Source organism: Prionailurus viverrinus, unplaced genomic scaffold (genome assembly GCF_022837055.1).
Source record: "Prionailurus viverrinus isolate Anna unplaced genomic scaffold, UM_Priviv_1.0 scaffold_40, whole genome shotgun sequence".
In the NCBI taxonomy this organism is placed as follows: Eukaryota; Metazoa; Chordata; class Mammalia; order Carnivora; family Felidae; genus Prionailurus; species Prionailurus viverrinus.
This window is the reverse complement of record NW_025927608.1, coordinates 413,892-432,087: the sequence shown is the minus strand read 5'-3', so window position 1 is coordinate 432,087 and position 18,196 is coordinate 413,892. Positions and strand designations below refer to the sequence as shown.

Below are 18,196 nucleotides of genomic sequence, written 5' to 3'. Positions count from 1 at the left end.
CATTGAAACGATTTATCTGTGCCTCACTTCTTTCCAAAGACTTAAAGACTTAAAATAAGGCGCAGGTATACACTGCTGAAATGGAAAAGTCAAAGCAATGGGAGAAAAAGAACACAGGTTAACTCCAAGAGCGCATTCCATCTCCGGGATTACAGGTGGCTCTCAGCTTCCTGGTCTGGTTAGGACAAGAAGAGTTCTCGGTCGGTTGGTTTTAGAGTCAGAAGGATCTTCTAAGGAGAAAAAGGGGCTCTCCAACGGGGCTGCAAGGGCCACGGATAGAAACTTCATCCAGGGGCGCCTGGGTGGCTCAGTCTGTTAAACATCTGACTTCAACTCGGGTCATGATCTCACGGTTCGTGGGTTTGAGCCCCGCGTCGGGCTCTGTGCTGACAGCTCAGAGCCTGGAGCCTGCTTCGGATTCTGTGTCCCTCTCTCTCTCTGCCCCTCCCTTGCTCGAACTCGCTCGCTCTCTCTCAAAAATAAGCATTAAAAAAAAAAAAAAAAGCTGAAAGAAAGGAAGAGAAGAAAGAAACTGCATCAGCCTCCCTGCCGGGGTCCGAGACTATCCCAGAGCTGGCTCTTCCTCTGACGTTGGCTCCCTGCCGGCCTTTTTACTGTGCGTGTGCGTGTGTGTGTGTGTGTGTGTGTGTGTAGCACCTACTATATGTAAGTGTTAGCATGCAGTAGCCCAAGTGCGCAGGGTGCAGTGGAAAGCAACTTGATCCTTTCCCACCTCTGCCGATTCTACCCAGGGTTGCAGGGCATGGAGAGGGACATGGAGAGATAAAGGCCTTACCTGTGTTAAAAAAAAAAAAAAAATTCAACTGAGTAGAGTTTAAAGATCTTACGGCTTTATTCCAGGAGTTATGAAACGGGCATCATCCAGTCTAACAGGTAGAGGGGAGCCCTCAGGAGCTGTACAAGATGAAAGACGCTTATGGGCCAAGTTACAGTAGGCAAAGAAGCGGGCGGTTGTGGCGAGGTTCCTTTCCTGCAGGGGACAGCAGGGTCTGCGAGGCACATCACCTCACTGGTGCTCGTCAGGCGATTCCTGGTTGGTTTAAGATCCCATTTCTGGGAGAGTCGAACTGTAACGGAGGTGTCTCGGTCTGGAGACGTGGGGCTTAGCGTGACGGGCTCCATTTGGGGGCCTGTTGTCCTGTTTTTAGCCTGGGGGTACCTGACTGGTACCAGTGTGATGTGGGAAACTGACTCTCTCTCCCCGGCAGGTCCCAGGTGAGCCCCTCACAACCCGTCCACCTCCGCGCCCAGTGCTATGGTTCTCGCTCTTTCTGCCGAGCCCTCCTGGGCCCTCACAGGCAGCTCTCTTGGACAGGATCCCCCCACAAGCAACGCAGAGGCAGCTTTCCTGCAGTGGGTTCCGTTCACACCCGGTCCTCTGAAGGCACACACCTCTGACCAGGCCACTGCTACCTCACCGTGCGTGTGAACACTCTCTGGGCAGACACAGCCTCGAGCGTCTTCAGCCTCGGCCGCTTGGTGTTGCACTGAAAGTTACAAAATGAGTTTTTGGTCGCCAAGTCCCGCAGAGGTGGTCCAGCACGTCACCTGGAAATATGGGAGAACTCACCACCTGTTGTTCTGTTCTTGGCTCTTTGGGATCCAGCCAAGTTAGTCCCATTTCAATATCCTGTCACCAGTATATCCATTGTCCCGTGAGGACCATGCTGTGCCCTGGAGGTAAAGAGAGGAAGATAGTGTCCCTGCCCACCTGACTCAGACCAGGCAAGTGGGGGAGATGCATGTGTCAAGAACACACCTGTGAAAGATTCGGTAGAAGTATGGCCAAGGCATCGTAGGAACCCCCAGGAAGAAGGCTTCCTGGGGAAGCAAGGGCTTGAAGGATAAAAGGGAGTTCTCCAGGCCGACCAGGCAGATTAAGTGCCTCATACGTGTACAAACGGTGGAAGCCAGGGAGACCACGTGTTTGGAGAACTGCTATCGGTTAGCGTGTCTGTGGTGTAGGGTCCATAACGGGAAGAAGGGGAAGATGAGGCAGGAAAGATGGAAAAGTTCTAGGGCAAAACAAGTTTGGATCTTATCCTTGGAGGGGTGGGAATTTTTGGAGGATTCAAGTAGGGGAGGTGACCCGATCAGATTTACATTCAGAAGGATCACACTGGAGGGTCAAGTGTGAGCTGGGGAGGAGGGGGAGAGGCAGGTGGGGAGCCAGGAGACCAGAGAGGAGGCTGTGGACGCCTTGAGTAAATCAGCAACACACAAAACTAACAAGGAGAGAGGCCAACTGGTTAAGGGGCGAGCAGGGGAGGGATGGGTCAGGGACTGTAATTTACGGCGTGTTTACCAAGTGCTAGACATCTTCCAAGCGTTTGACATGGATTAGCTCATTGAATCATCATGACAGCCTGTGACATCCATATCATGATCAGTCCAATTTGACAGATGAGACCATTGAGGCACAGAGAAGTAAAGTAATTTGCCCAAAGGCACACTGCTGTTAAGGGCTGAAGTCAGATTTAAGCTAGAAGTTGAGCGTGTAACCACTACATTATCCTTGGGTTACTGTTTTCTGCCTTGGGTTACTGGGTAGATCATGAATCTATTAACCAAAACGGAGAAAACACGGGGAGTAAGTACTCTTTCCCACCACAGGCAAAACACTAAGTTTGGTCGGCGGTGGGAAGGGTAGGAATGTGGTAAGTTCCGTTCGGGACATTCTGAATGAGAGACAGCAGGTGGGTGGAGATGTGGGTCCGAGCTGAGAGTAGAGATGGCTTCATTTTACAAAAGAGGAGCTATTTTCTGCGCAGTCTCCTTCCCAGAGCTTTGCTTGGCCTCCAGAACTTGGGGTTTGAGAGTAGAGATCTCGTGTTAATAACAGCTAAACAAATCTGCCCAGGGGTTTGGCAGGGGGTGGGCACTCAGTTTGGCTAATGCAGAAGTTTCCTGCAGGAGGCGGACTGTTCGTTTCGGAGATACTGATGTGGTCTGGTTTCCCACGAGAACCTTCCTCTGAAGAATGCTGTATTGTTGTAAAACAAAACATAACTGTGACCTTTGTGAGTGTATTTGTTTCCAGTGGCTTCTTGGAGGTCGATTTTGATCATTGGTGAGGGATTTGCTATTTGCTGTTCTCAGGTTTGCTTCTGAGATTCAGATCCTTGTCTTCTGCCTGTAGCCACCCCGCAGATATGCGTCACCTCAAAGCCCCCCATGCTAGTGTATCAGCAGTGCTGGCCGGTTCCTGAACTTCAAGTACATGGTTCCCTTGACTATGCTGAGTTTCTGTGAAGTTTCAGTCCCTTTTGTTTGTTTTAATGTTTATTTTTGAAAGAGAGAGAGACAGAGTGTGAGCAGGCAGGGGTAGAGAGAGGGTGGGGGGAGACACAATCCGAAGCAGGCTCCAGGCTCCGAGCTGTCAGCACAGAGCCCGACGTGGGGCTTGAACCCACAAACAGCGAGATCATGACCTGAGCCGAAGTCAGATGCTCTACCCAGGCACGCGGAGTCCCTTTCTTTTTTTATGAGCAAGTGAACCAAATCTTTATTTTTGTTACCAAAAAAAAAAAAAAAGAGCCCAATCATTTACAAATGCCAATAGAGCCTTTTGTAACTCGCTCCCATTACCGGCAGGGTAAGAACCCTCCCACAAACTTCGGCATCTGTCAGGTGAGCCGAGGGCGAGCCGCTTCTCAAAGGAGGTGTTTGGAACACCGTTGGGCTGACCCCCACGGCTGTCCCCCCCCCCCCCCCCCCCGCACGGCCAGGCTCGGGTCGCCCCCGGTGACGCACGCTTCCACTTTCTGAACCCAGGTGTGTTGCCGTCATGGGGAATCTCATTCCAATCCGAGGGCGCCATTACTGGGAGGTGGAGGTGGACGAGAGGTCCCACTACACGGTGGGTGTGGCCTTTGAAGATGTCCCTAAACAAGAGGACCTGGGAGCAAACTGCCTGTCTTGGTGCATGAGGCACAGACTTGAATCATCACGGTAAAGTAGAATCTGGATGCCTGATACTAATATTGGCCTTGAAAGAAGAGAGCACGAGGTTTCACTAGCAATAATTAAGGCCTAGAGTAGGTTTCATAAAATATTCTAAGATACCTCAGGGCTCTTTTCCAGCCCTTTCCCCTAAAGTCCAAACGAGACGAGAAAAGAGCAGCTTTGGGTACTTTTCTTTCAGACGGAAATAGCTACAATTCACGGAGAGCTTATTCCGTGCCAAGCGCTGCTCCCATGTCCTGTCCTGTTTACTTCTCACAATTATATCACCCCATTTTAAAAATCGGCTATGCCTCCCAGCAGTCGGATAATCCGTCCGACGTGGATTTTTGGAGCTTGGAATCCAATCCAGGCAGTCTGGCTCCAGAGACAGCATTCTTAAGCACTAAGTGATTGGCTTTTCATTCATGCTCAACTTGTGTTATTAAATGGTTAGTTTGATCTGAAGCCCCAATTCCATCTTTGCAAGTAGGCAGTGGCTTAATAGTCATGGCTCATTCTGTTTTGCTTCTGCTGCCAAGCACTCTGTCCTCTACTCGTGGATCAGTTCTAGAAAGCTGGGAAAACCTGATGAGGTGCAGTCCCGTGGACATATTCAGACTTGGGAAGCCACTGTTACAACCTCCCTTCACCTCAAAAATTACAAAAATTCACACCGTCTCCCCAGCATCTCTTGTACCACGGGGCCTCTGACCCTTGTCGGCTTGCTGTATCTTACGCATGTTTGATCCTGCGTTCTCTGCTGGTGAACCTCCATCGTGGTTAAACACTACCCGTCATGCCCGCGCATACGTGGGAAGACCCCCCCCCCCCCGTAAGGTACTTGGACTAGAATGGACTCTACTAATCCTCAGACCCAGCCTGAGAAACACAGGAAATAGTAGGCACTGAGCCGAATAGTTTATTTGGAGATTCTGCCCGAAGTGTAATGAGGCTAAAAATCAAAGTATCCTCTCCTAGAGAGGGAAGAACGAAGGGCAGAGGAGAACGGGGAGGATAAAGGAAGAGCAGGAGTCTGTGTCCGGTGGGAGGGTTGGGAGGTCAGAAGACAGAAGACGATGGAAACATGAGACAGCGTGAAAAAGGATGGGCAAAAAGCCAGGCACTAGGCCTGGCCGCTTCTGTGGCCCCACCTTGGAAAGACAGAGGACAGACAGAGTTACAGACAGAGGACAGACAGGCTACGGAAGGTATCCTAGCTGACTTGCAGTTTTTGCTTTCGTCTGGTGCTGTAGTGGGAAGAAGGTGGAGGGCAGGGCCTTCCTGGCTCCTGGCTTCTGGCGGCTGCTTAGCTAAGGAAGGGAGCTGAGGGGAAGATGAGGCGAGCAGGGCCGGAGCCAGGCTGGCTCTCTCTGACACTGAGACCGTATTCCAAGTGCTCCTCCCAGGCGTGTGGCCCAGCTTGCTGGCACCGTGCTCTGCAGACGTCTGTAGGTAACGGGTAGGAAGTTCCCGTGGCTGCTTTGGGTTCCAGCCATTTTTTCAAAGCACCCAGGCCACAGAGCACGGGGAGAGGGTGCTGGGCTAGGCTGCGGGGGCGGTGACGGCCCCGGCTGGCCCTGCTGAGTCGGAAGGTCTGAGGATCATGCCTGAGTACCTGTGCACAGGTTATACCAAAAGGCACATTTTATTACATGAAAGATCGTGCGGCTCCCCGGTTCAAACATCTTTATTACGAAGGCTTTATACATTTGAACCTTAAAATCCCAAGTTTTAAAACACCAATTTCTATACAAACTTTGATGCAGTAAGAGTGTATGTAAGTCTCTTAGGTGAAGAAATTGATCAAAAATAAACGGTGTTTAAAAAGAGAGGTCTCTTAGGACAAATTTTAGAAAAGAGATAGATATGTTGGGAAATGAGCCGTTACTTTGGTAGTCAATTAATTTAAAAAAAAAACACGGATCACAGCATTATTTGAAAACTAATACAAAATGTTCTGTAAATAGCCCATCTACAGAACTTCTGAAGCTGTGTCCTATCAACATTTAATTTCTAGGCATAAGTATGAGTTCCTGCACAACGGGATGACTCCAGATATAAGAATAACTGTCTCCCCGAGGAAGATCGGCATCCTGCTAGATTATGAAAATTCAAAATTGTCATTTTTCAATGCGGACATTTCTCAGCATCTGTACACGTTTAGTTGTCAGCTTCACCAATTTGTGCATCCCTGTTTTTCTTTGGAAAAGCCTGGGTGTCTAAAGATACATAATGGCATTTCAATGCCAAAGCACGTCACTTTCTACTAGACCATTCTGATGCCAGCTCCCTCTCTTCTGTACCCACCCCTCTCCGCCGGCCACCCCTCAGCTGGTTGAACTTGACGTTCAAGCACTGGTTTCTAGCCCTGCGCACTGCCGCCTGTATGACGTTAGGTCAGTCATGACCAGGCGCGGCTGCAAAATGAGGGCTCAGCCAAAATGAACTCCAGGCCTTTCAGGTGGTCAAACTGTATCGGTCTGTTTGTTTATATGCAAAGTATCTGAAAGTCCAAGGCCTACAGAGCGTGGGGGCAGGGGCAAGGGAGGGAAGAGATACATATATTACTAGTGGCCGCGGCACACCCGGGACATCTAGAGAGTCAGCCGGGAACAGACTCCAGAAGGCAAGAGGCTGTCCACAGAGAACCAGGGAAGCCACGTGCCTTCTGTTTTCCCGGGAGTGAATGGCACTGTGATGCAGTTTCTGGCACTGAGCACGCTGTCACACCTGTTCCCCTCGTTCACAGAACTTAGCCCACTCAAACTTTGAAATGACCTCTACCGTGCGCCCTTCCATGAAGGCAGGGACAGTGTCTGTCTTGTTCATCATTCGGTCCCTAAGGACTAACGTGTAACAAACGGTACACACCAAATACTGAATAAATTAGTATCTTCCTCATCCAACCACCGTTGTCAGGCTCTCTGCTCTCCGTGCGAGGGATGGTGGGGCTCTTTCCAAACTACAGCAAAGGACGTACGGCAGGGAGATGGAGAAAACCTGGAGGGGAGGCAGTCTGAAGGAACAGAAGGGCACCTGCGGCTTGATGGCAAGACTGGGCAAAATGGAACGCTCTGCTACGCACTTCACGTCCCGCAGCAGCCTACACATAAACGTGGCACTTTCGGCGCATCGGGAGAGCGAGCGGGGGCTAAAGCGGGAAAAAACAGAGAACATCAGTCACAACTGATTCTAGGAACTGTCCTGTCACGTGGAGAGAACCAGATTGGAAATCAAAAGACCGAGGTTTGATTGCTCCTCTGTAGCTACTCTGCAAGGAGTCACATGGTCTTCCAGAGCTCCCGTGTCCCTTTAAACAAAGAAAAAATAGCACTAGCCTCAATAGACTAGACTAGACTCAATAGACTGGGAGATTTAATGACGCACACGGGAGCGCACGATATAGAACGTATGGCAAATGCGTGGCAGTTTCGGGAGAGAGAACCTCGCCCGCCAAAGGCTAAAGCTGAGCACCGGTGTGCAAAGCGGCCCCTGGGCCAGCAGCTCTGGGGCCTCCTGCCTCTCTGCTGTCATGCCCTCCTGTGCCCACAGCACCGGCCCCGCGGGCTGCCTTCCTGGTTCTCCGCTCGGCTCTCCAGCTGCCACCTAAAGCTCTGCACACTGCGTCTTCGAGCTTGGACGTGTGGGTGCAGAGCAGGGGACTCTGCCTGTGAAGCAGTTCTCAGACCGTTTTGTTCCGCCCCGCGGATGCCCCTCTGCACAGATACGCCCCGTGTCTCATCACTCATGGTTTCGTGGGAACTGAAAATCCCGTGATCTAAAACTTTAGTGTTTTCCAGCACAAAGTCTGATGCGATGAACGCCTCTCAAGTCGCCTGTCTCAAAACCCTGCCTGTTGATACACATGGCGGCTCAGCTTCCTGAATTAACAACTTGACAGTCTTACTACCCTGAGATAAGGAAGGGACGGCCAATGTAAACACACAGATGGTTCAAGTTACAAACAGAACATACATGTGTGCATATTCAAAACCAAGCTTAGCCACTGTAACAGAAACTACCAAGCAGGAGGTAGGCTATCACATACGGCAAATTTGAATTCAGCACTCTAAAGGCTTTATGGAATATTTCACATGTAACCTGAACGTGGATAAAACGATTAAAAACTCGACACCTGTAAGGTCTGAGTAAAAGTTTTATTGATCAAGAAAAAAAACATCTAGAATTTGTGTTGACATATAAAATTCACTTACTTTAAAATGAGGCAGATGACCAACTTAAAGCATCACAGTTCTTCAGCATAGTGAAGTTTTGTTTAAACATGGTTCTTCTAGGAGAAGAAAAAATAAGTCTAGAACAGAACCAAACGAAACTTTTTTTTTTCTGTAAAATATTCCAGTTCCTAAATTACCATGAATAATCTGCTGAAATCAAATTTCAACAGGGGCAGGATTTACCTCAAGGCCATGTTCAGCTGCAACCTGCTGATATATCTGTTAAAAAACAAAACAAAAAACAAAACGGATTTTTAAAAAGTCCGAATATTGTAGCCACGATCCCTGACACTGCAGATAAAACAAAAGATACCAATCTGTTCTTTTCCTAGCTTTACCTATATTACTTTCTAACTCTTGAGTAGGTTATTAACATAAGTTTTGGCTTCCCTCAACAAGGGGGAGACTACGTAAAATAACCACAGAATCTTAGTGTAAACTAACATGGGCTTAGTAATTCAGAATAATCAGAATTTAAGGCACCCTTAGATGGGACTGCAAAGTTGGTCAGAGACACCGGTGTCCGAGAAAATGAAATTGCCTTTTATTTGGAAAAGTGTGTTTAATGGACTTCCTGCTGATTCAGACAATGGTATGCAATCATTGCTTGTACACACCCAATAAAATCTTTCTGAAGCACAAGCATGGTGACCAGTATAAAGCAGCGTGATTGCATGGGCAATGAGGCCTTTTCCTTAATGCTTCTCATCCTCTCAATGTTTGTCAGAATCATAACCTTACACGGCTCACACTGGCAGCTGCCCGCAGCACAATTCACCATGACATGGCATTCTGTAAATGAGATCCGCTCGTCTCTGTCCAAGGAGGCTTAGCTACCAGAGAACCTGCTGGACCCTCCGAAGGCTGCACTACGGGAAAGGTCCCGTCCTCCGCTTTCCTGAACAACTTCTCCAATTTCCAGCCACCTTCCTATCAGTTGGTACAGGAAGAGTCTTGTGGGTTCACTGCCTTTTCCCACCCTTTCTAATCTCTCAATTTACTGTTCCTATTTTCCATAGCAAGACCACACTATACGTATAAATGCTGTTGGTAGATAAGTAGGTCTTGAATTTGTTTTGTAAACAAGACCTGTTCTATCTACCTTTTCCTTTAGGAGGCTAACAGCAGAGTCGGCTTGACTTCAAGGACTCTATTTTCTTAGTCTCCAGAAGACCAAGTCCAGCCTTTGAAACACTGTCCTCTAGCACGTCAAGACATGAAAGGAATGCTAGTTGATTACTTTAGATAACTAACTACTTTTCGAGTGTTCAGAGACTGGAACGCTAACATACACGTGCTTCCCTGCAATCCATGGTTAAGGAATCTAAACGCAAGATGAGAGTTCAGGATTTGCGAAGAAGATTCCGGCCAGTCAGCACCTTCTCCGTCAGCAAGTCTCCTTGAAGGAGCGTGATGATGAGCTGGGCACGATGGATGCCCTGAGTGAGTAATTACTTTAGAGCTGCTAGTGCACAGGCGCCAGTTCTTGTCACGCCTGTCGCGTCTTCCACTTCACTGCTTGTTTCCTGCTAGTCCCAGTCCCAGAAAAAAATTAAGCCCGATTCACTGATTGATTGCTTTTTCGTCATTCTCCCCAGACTTTGACAGAATCAGGTTTTTCTGCCTAGTTCCACCTTCATCAGGTCCTAGTGGAATTAAACTATCATTGATTTGAATGACAATTCAACTACCCAGCTTGCAGGTCAAACAACACGCAGTCACTCAGTTATAGCCAACAAAAATGCTTTTGTAGTATGAACTTGGGTTCTGATTTTGCTGCCTCCCCCATGCTCATTCCTAGGCCTAGATGTGGGCTTAAGAGAGGCCCCTAAATTCGAAAAGACTGGATTAGAGACAAGAATATAATCCATTCGCTGGGAAAGCAATCAGTCAACAAAATCGAGGTTTCCCAGCTGTGCATTTTAACAAAGCAGGAACGCAGTTTTTAGAGATGGATTTCCTGAGTACAATCATTATTTCTTGGTAAACCTGTCCTATTGCTCTGCCACTCAGAAAGATGCCTCCCCTCTGACTTCTTTTCTATCCTCAACATCCATCTAATTAAGGGGAAGGAGGACAGGGAGAGAGAAGGAAAACAAGAGGAGCACTATCCTCAGAAGGACAGACCTCTGAAGAAAGGCAGAAGACACTTGACCCTGTCTTCTGTGTAATTCACAATTTGTAAACAAGCCACAGATCACAGATCCCTAGGTACCTGGAATGGACCTACCCTTTCTTGTCCTCCTAATGCCTGTATAGCTCAAAAGTCACTTCCCGGAAGCACTTAATTCCCGCCCCTCCCCGGCCGAGTTAAGTTGCACACACTCACCTCTTCTTGAATACTTAAGTGGCACACTGACCATTGACCTGTATCTGCTCCACTTAACTGTATGCAAACCAAAGGGAGGAACTGTATCTTCATAATCTCTGATCAGATCTCTGATCAGATCACGGAAGCAAAGGCATTCTGCTTTCAAACGCTCACATCCCTGAAAAGAGATAAGAGGCATCGAATTGTCCAAATTAAAAGAAAATTTCTTCATCAGAAAGCAAAGCACTTTCATGGGGCGCCTGAGTGGCTCGGTCGGTTAAGCGTCTGACTTTGGTTTCAGCTCAGGTCACGATCTCACTCACGGTTGGGCTCCACACTCGCATGGAACCTGCTTAGGATTCTCTCTCTCTCCCTCCTTCTGCCCCTCCTGCTGCCCCTCTTGCTCTCGTGCTCACTCGCTCGCTCTCTCAAAAGAAAAAAAAAAGCAAAGCACTTTCAAACTGTGTGTTGAGTGGGGAGAGGGAGATAAAAAATAGCGAGTGATTCTCCGCCTCTCTTCTGTCCCCATACACTTGAGAGATCTACCACAGAACCCTGTTAGTAACAGTGACTTCTAACTTGGGAGGAGTGGGAGGGGTTTATGGGAATCTGAGGAAGATGTATGTGGTTTAGCATGTTTCCTTCCTATCCCTGCAAGAGATCTTTAACACATTTAATATTTATTATAGTTTTGATGATTCCCGAGAGAGCCCAAAGTCTACAACATACATATTTTAAACGTTCTCAAACATCAATCTGGTTTATATGTTTGGAGGCTGATGAGTGGAAGTTACCCCTTGGCCCTGATTGCACGCCACACCATGACTCTCTGCTGGTCTTAGAATCTAAGACTTTCATGGAGGAAATCATATGCTGTAAAGGTAATGACAAATTCAGGTGATACCTGAGAAGAAGACCACAGGTGATACCTTCTCAAATGTCAAGTGTCTTTAAAAAGTCATTTTATGGGAGAGGCTTCCTCACCCCACCCCCCAAAATTTTACCCAAAGTTCCATATCAGATGTAGGGGAAAATACTACATATATGGAGGCACCTGTCATTCTTGAAATCTCATCCTTTCCTAAACAGTTTATGGAATTTTCAGAGCCTAGGCTTCATTATTTTAAATCAAAAAAATATGTTCCCAGCCCTTCAAAGAACCTCAAGCCAATCTCCCCCAAATAACCATATATAACTACCTACCAAGGATTTCTGTAAAGCATAAGGCATTTTAAACACCTACTCATGTAGCAATAATAATGAATTCAATAGTGGGTCCGTTTCTGTGCAGTTACTAATCCACTGAAAAGTCTCGAGTTCTAGAAGTGAGAGAAGGGAGACGTGTAGCCTGCTCTCGTCACTGATGGAAGCAGCAGTTAAATGGTCAAGAGGAGTGAGTGAAACAGAAACTGCCTACAGGGGCGCCTGCGTGCCTCAGTAGGTTGAGCCCCTGACTTGGGCTCAGGTAACGATCTCACCGTCTGGTGAGTTCAAACCCTGGTGAGTTCAAACCCGGTGTCAGCCTCTGTGTTGACAGCTCCGAGTTGGGAGCCTGTTTAGGATTCTGTGTCTTTGTGTCTCTGCCCCTCCCCCACTCACACTCTCTCAAGAACATTAAAAATTTTTTTTCTTTTTTTTTTTTTTTTTAATTTTTTTTCAACGTTTATTTATTTTTTTGGGACAGAGAGAGACAGAGCATGAACGGGGGAGGGGCAGAGAGAGAGGGAGACACAGAATCGGAAATAGGCTCCAGGCTCCGAGCCATCAGCCCAGAGCCCGATGCGGGGCTCGAACTCACGGACCGCGAGATCGTGAGATCGTGACCTGGCTGAAGTCGGACGCTTAACCGACTGCACCATCCAGGCGCCCCTAAAAAATTTTTTAATAAAAAATAATAAAATGTAAATAAATGACACATTTCTAATTCCTGACTTTCAGCCTGTCTCCTCTCACTATGCTTCCATTAAAAACTGAACCGTGGGGGATGACCCAGATGGCTGTCCCTCCTCTGCCACCCAATGACTTGGCTGGCAGATTCAGGAAGCTTGAAAATCACCCGCCTGTGTGCATGTTTTCAAATTAATGCAACAGGTGCTGCTGCCTCAAGCAGGAGTCACCGATTCAGAGGGCCTGGTTTTATGCACAGGCCCCGGAGTCACATCCCTTAAGGGACCACTTATGTTAAATTCACCTCCTGAATTATTTTTCCTTAAACTTTACTCCTCCCTTCCACATATATTCCCCACCGCACCTCCGTGAACTACCAGGCTTGTTTTTTTAGACGGGGTCGAAAAAGCTGAGCAAGAGTTAGGTATGAGACGTATATGTGGTTGGGTGACGAGGACCCTCGCGACAGATACGCCGACCTCTCACCTCTACTCCGGTTCCCCGCCATACTCCCCGAAACCCGACACGCCAGCCAGCCAGCCTGCCCACTAGGACGATATCGTCGCCCGCCCCGCGGGTGGCCCGAGATCAGCCTTGCTCTACGCCACAACCACACCCAGCCCTCCGGGATCCGACCCCGACAGCAACCGCACTCTCCTTCCGGCGGGAAACAGCTCCTTCCGGTTTCCGGGTGTGGGGAGGAAGTCCCTCCCCCCGTGCAACAGCGTAATTTAGCGGGACGCGCCCGCGGAGGTGAGGCGGCGGCGCGGAGCGGGGCAGGAGGGGCTCCTGGACTGGAGGTGGCAGTTGCTGGGTTCCCGGCCGTGGAGGGTGGGGAGAGGACTGGGCTGTTCGGCGGGGTCTGGAGAGCGGCTCGGAGACTCCCGTCTCGAGAACTGCCTTCCTCCCTGGTCGCTCTCCGGGGAATCGAGGCTCTTCCCTCTCCGGCTGCCGCGTGTTTCATTTAGTTTCTGGCTTCCGTTCGTCTGCGTAGCCGCTTGTCTTACAGTCACGGTGCTTACTTACCACTTACGAGCATTGGCTGTTGGTCGTCTCCCAGCAGGAGCTCATAAGGTCTGGCAGTTCGTGACTGCTGCTGCCGGAAGCCCACTCGTGGAAGGATTTGAGTACCTACATAGTTCTCAGCTGGACTAGGGACATAGCGCTGTTGGGGTTAGGAAGATAAATTAGAAATTTAAATTGCCCTTGCTTTCGTTTCCTAGGGCTGTGATAACCAAGTATCGCAAATTGGGTGGCTTAAAACAACGCGTTTATTATCTTACAGTTCTGGAACCAGGAAGTCCGAAATGAAGGTGTCAGCAGGATCATGCTTCCTCTGAAACTCTGGGTAAAATACTTCCTTGCCTTTTCCTAGTTTCCGGTGCTGTGCACCCATCCTAGGAGTTCTTTGACTTGTAGCTGCATCTTTTGGATCTCTTTATGTTTCTCCTATGGTGTTATTCTCTGTGTATCTGTGTTTCTTCTTAAAAGGACACAGCCCTCTTGGGCAAAGGGCCTACCTTACTCCTGATCTTAACTAATTACATTTACAGTAACTATTACCAGATAAAGTCACATTCTAAGGTTCTGGGAAGGTCGTGAATTGGGGGAGGGGGGCGTGTCACTGACCAACATAGTATAGCTGTCAGAGAGCTTAAGGAGTTGGCAAGCCAAAAGCTGTAGCACATGTGTAGCTGTGCTACAAAAGCTGTAGCACATGTAATTTGCTGTAGCACATGTGATCTCAGACATAGTTCAATTGGATCTGAGAACTTTTCATGGGCATTTGAACTATTCCCTTGATAGGTGGGTAGGATTTGGATGTGCCATTGTAGATCATATATAGCATTCTAAGCAAACAAAAATCACAGGAAAGCACAGGTTGAAATGTAAAATAGGTTAAAGTTGAAAGGATTTTGGGGCACTCCGGGTGGCTCCGTCGGTTGAGCGTCCGACTTCGGCTCAGGTCACGTTCTCACGGCTAGGCTCGTGAGTTCGAGCCCCGCGTCGGGCTCTGGGCTGACGGCTCAGAGCCTGGAGCCTGTTTCCGATTCTGTGCCTCCCTCTCTCTCTGCCCCTCCCCCGTTCATGCTCTGTCTCTCTCTGTCCCAAAAATAAATAAACGTTGAAAAAAAAATTTTTTTTAATGTTTATTTTTGAAAGAGAGAGACAGAGCACGAACGGGGGAGGGGCAGAGAGAGAGGGAGGCACAGAATCGGAAACAGGCTCCAGGCTCTGAGCCGTCAGCCCAGAGCCCGACGCGGGGCTCGAACTCCTGGACCGCGAGATCGTGACCTGCCTGAAGTCGGACGCTTAACCGACTGCGCCACCCAGGCGCCCCAAAAATTTTTTAAAAATAAAGTAGGAAGGATCTTGAACGTTTGGAGTCTGTTGTGTATGTAAAATGAGCAGTATATCAAAGTGTTTTGGCAGAGGAGTTGTGCTTGAAGATTAATTAGCAACTGGAGTCAAACCTACTTGGTGTTACTTAGTCCATTTTAAGAAGTCTTGAGTCCTGGGGCACCTGGGTGGCTCAGTCGGTTAAGTGTCCGACTTCAGCTCAGGTCATGATCTTGCGGTTTGTGAGTTTGAGCCCCGCATCAGGCTCTGCTGACGGCTCAGAGCCTGGAGCCTGTTTCAGATTCTGTGTCTCCCTCTCTCTCTCTGCCCTTCCCCCACATACGCTCTGTCTCCCTCTCAAAAATAAATAAACATTAAAAAAGAGAAAAAGAAGTCTTAAATCCTATTCTCTGAGCATATCCTGTGCTTTTTCATCCTGGCCTTTGCTCATGCTGTCCCTTATTCCTGGAGTGCTTCCATTAAGGAGAGTTGTTCAGCTCATAATGTTAGCATCCCCTTAATGCCAAAACCTGACAGAGATAGCACCAGAAGAAAAAACTGCCCAACTCCCATCAATACAAAGCCCTAAAATAAAATAGTAGCAAATTCAGTCATGCCTGCCATCTGGAATGAAAGATTTTATCCCAGGAATGATTTAACGTTAGAAAGCCTGTTGCTATAAATCACTGTATTAATAGTTTATATGAGGTTAAATCTGTATGATCTATATGATCATCTCGAGCGGTAAAGTGTTTTTTGCAAATATTCAAAACCTGCTTTGATTTCAAAGAAAACATTGAGCAAAATAGGAGGGGTGCCTGGGTGGCTTAGTCAGTTAAGCGTCTGACTCTTGATTTCCACTCAGGTCATGATCTCATGATTGTGAGATTGAGGCCTGTGTCAGCCTCTGTGCTGGAGCCTGCTTAAGATTCTTCCTCTCTTTGCCCCTGCCTGCTCGTTTTCTCTCTCCCTGTCTCCTTCCCTCTCTCCCCCACCTCCCAAAAATAAATAAATAAAACACTTAGCAAAATGGGAATAGACAAACAGCAACTTGATAAAAGGCACGTAAAAGAAATCTATGGTAAATGTCATACTTAAATGATAAAACAATAGAAGCATTCTCTTTAAACTCAGGAAAAAATGGAATATTTACTTCCACTTCTAATATTCAACATGGTGCTAGCTTTCTAGCCAAAGTAATAAAACAGGGAACAGATAAAAATGATAAAAAGGAAGAAATGAAAATGTTATTTTTGGATAATGTAATTTTGTTTCTGGAAAATGGAAAAGAATGAAATTACAAAATTATTAGAATTAAAAGGTTCAGCAAAGTGGCTAAATGAGTACAGAAACTTAAATTTTTTTGTATATCAGTTATAAAATGGGGGGGGGGGGAAGAACCCAATATGAATACACTGCACAAAAGAGACTTCTTTATGAGAAATATGAAATATCATTAAAAGACATTAAGGGCGAGTAAATGGACATTTCATGTTCCAGTATGGAAAATTCAGTGCTTTAAATATATCAGTGTATCATAAATTAAAAGGTTTTGGTACAGTACCTGCTAAAATACTGATAGAATCTCCAAGTAATTCTCTTTGATCAAGTTTATTATTCTTTGGATACACTGTTGGGTGCCATTTATTGATATTTTATATAGAATGTATCTTTTATTAGTGAGACTGACACGAAGGGGAGCTTTTTTTGGTACTGTATTAATCAGATGTTGATATTTAAAATTATACTAGATCCCTTAAAATAACTTTAGGGAGCATTTTATATTTTACTACATTGTGAAATAATTTAAGTGACTTTGGAATTATCTGCTCTTTTAAGACTGAGTAGAGAAATCAGTTGCAAAATCCTATTATATGATGTAGTTTTACATGGTAGAATTTATATATAATGTGTCCACTCTCTTCTGTGATCATTTAAAAAGTCAACTTTTTGGGTTGCTTGGGTGGCTCAGTTGGTTGAGTGTCTGACTTGATTTGGGCTCAGGTCATGATCCCAAGGTCATGGGAACAAGCCCCATGTCAGGCTCTGTGTTGAGCATGGAGCCTGCTTAAGATTCTCCCTCTCCCTCTGCCCCTCTCCCCAACTTGGGCGCGCACTCTCTTTCTCTAAAAATTAAAAAAAATTAAAATTCAACTTTTCTGTGGGGGAGGCTTGGAAGTCCTCCATTTTCAACAGATTTTCCAAATTAGTTGTCATTGTATTGTGTATAGAATTCTCTTGTGATTCTTACAGTCTGCTCTGCACATGAGGTTGTTTTCTCATTCCTAACCTTACATATTTTTGTTTTCTTTTTTCTTGAACCAGGCTTGCAAGAGGATTTGTCTCTTTTTGAATGCTTTTCAACTCTTACTTACTGTCTTCTGTTTTCCAGTTTAAGTTTTTGTCACAGTTCCTCGTCCTACTCTCTTGTTCTTTTCCCATTTCTTAATATTAGTCTGAGCCTTTATTTTTTTAAGTTCTTTCATTTTTATTTCATTTTTGATGAAGACATTTTAAGGCTATAAATTTGCCTCTAAATACAACTCGTTCCATAGTTTTTGGTATAAAGTGTTCTCTTTTTCATTGCTTTTTACATATGTTGTCATTTTTTTCTTTGACCTAAGAGTTATCCAGGATTGGATGTCATTTTTTCAAATACTTAAGCTTTTCAATCCATTTCTTTCTTCAGTTTTATTGAGAGATAATTGACATACATCACTGGGTAAGTTCAAGTGCACAGTGTGATGGTGGTCATGTTTGTATTATTTTCCAGTTTTGTGGTGACCAGAGAATTACATTCGGTATGTTTTAGTTAAGATTTTCTTCTTTGGCAAGTACATAATCAATGATTACACATTTCATGGGTGTTAAAATATGTATATTTTCTACTTAGAATTAAAAGGTTCTATGCTATAAATAAGTATGTACATAAATAAATAAAAGCTCTATGCGGGGGTGCCTGGGTGGCTCAGTCAGTTAAGCATCTCACTTGGGCTCAGGTCATGATCTTGTGATCTGTGAGTTCGAGCCCCCTCTTGGGCTCTGTGCTGGCAGCTCAGAGCCTGGAACCTGCTTCAGATTCTGTGTCTCTCTCTCTGCCTCTCCCCTGCTTGTGCTCTGTTTCTCTCTCTCAAAAAGAAATAAACATGAAAAAAAAATTTTTTTTTTTAAGTTCTATGACTCTGTTTCATCAGGTTTACTCAGGTTTATTGATTTTAGAATTTAGTTCTCTGATACATTTCCTAGGTCAGTCTAATTCTAGAAGAGGTGTGATTAAGATTTCCACCTTAAATGTATTTTAAACAATCTTTTTTGCATTTCTGGAAGATCTTTTTATGTATGTAACATTACGTCACTGGTTCATACAAGACTGTGCCCTGTCTTTGTAAATTATGCCTTCTATAAGATCTTTTTTATCCTGTTTAATGCTTTCAACTTATGTCTGACCAATATCCCT

At 46.3% G+C, this 18,196-nt stretch overlaps 2 protein-coding genes, 1 long non-coding RNA gene and 1 other non-coding gene across 24 annotated transcripts in view; 2 read left to right on the top strand and 2 right to left on the bottom strand.

Annotated features, from left to right (window-relative positions):
* Nucleotides 1–18,196, top strand: part of FSD2 (fibronectin type III and SPRY domain containing 2) — a 58,784-nt gene that overhangs the window by 38,745 nt on the left and 1,843 nt on the right. For 7 of the 9 annotated variants that reach the window (XM_047846799.1, XM_047846795.1, XM_047846797.1 and 4 more), the window contains 2 exons: nucleotides 3,796–3,972; nucleotides 5,984–6,872. In XM_047846799.1, the coding sequence (XP_047702755.1) occupies nucleotides 3,796–3,972; nucleotides 5,984–6,236 (430 nt within the window). In that variant the 3' untranslated portion in view covers nucleotides 6,237–6,872. Of the gene's footprint in view, nucleotides 1–3,795; nucleotides 3,973–5,983; nucleotides 6,873–18,196 lie in introns of those variants that run through there. The other 2 variants (XR_007149641.1, XM_047846804.1) reach the window with 2 other exon arrangements.
* On the bottom strand, nucleotides 4,775–13,067 carry LOC125159021 (uncharacterized). Of its 3 annotated transcripts, XR_007149643.1 has the most exons (5): nucleotides 12,886–13,067; nucleotides 10,531–10,690; nucleotides 8,385–8,420; nucleotides 8,181–8,257; nucleotides 5,638–7,117 (listed from the first exon to the last, which is right to left on the bottom strand). It is a non-coding gene; the product is annotated as an uncharacterized LOC125159021 (long non-coding RNA). The 3 variants fall into 3 exon arrangements; XR_007149645.1 differs by adding an exon at nucleotides 4,775–5,581 and having other exon boundaries at nucleotides 6,838–7,117; nucleotides 8,181–10,690; nucleotides 12,886–13,013; XR_007149644.1 differs by having other exon boundaries at nucleotides 8,181–10,690; nucleotides 12,886–13,013.
* Nucleotides 9,244–9,370, bottom strand: LOC125159038 (small Cajal body-specific RNA 15). The gene has a single exon (XR_007149661.1). It is a non-coding gene; the product is annotated as a small Cajal body-specific RNA 15 (non-coding RNA).
* AP3B2 (adaptor related protein complex 3 subunit beta 2) overlaps nucleotides 13,037–18,196 on the top strand; it is a 66,703-nt gene continuing 61,543 nt past the window's right edge. For 8 of the 11 annotated variants that reach the window (XM_047846776.1, XM_047846782.1, XM_047846783.1 and 5 more), the window contains exons 1-2: nucleotides 13,037–13,152; nucleotides 13,685–13,747. The gene's annotated coding sequence lies outside the window, so the exon portion shown is untranslated. Of the gene's footprint in view, nucleotides 13,200–13,684; nucleotides 13,748–18,196 lie in introns of all 11 variants that reach the window. The other 3 variants (XM_047846779.1, XM_047846789.1, XM_047846781.1) reach the window with 1 other exon arrangement.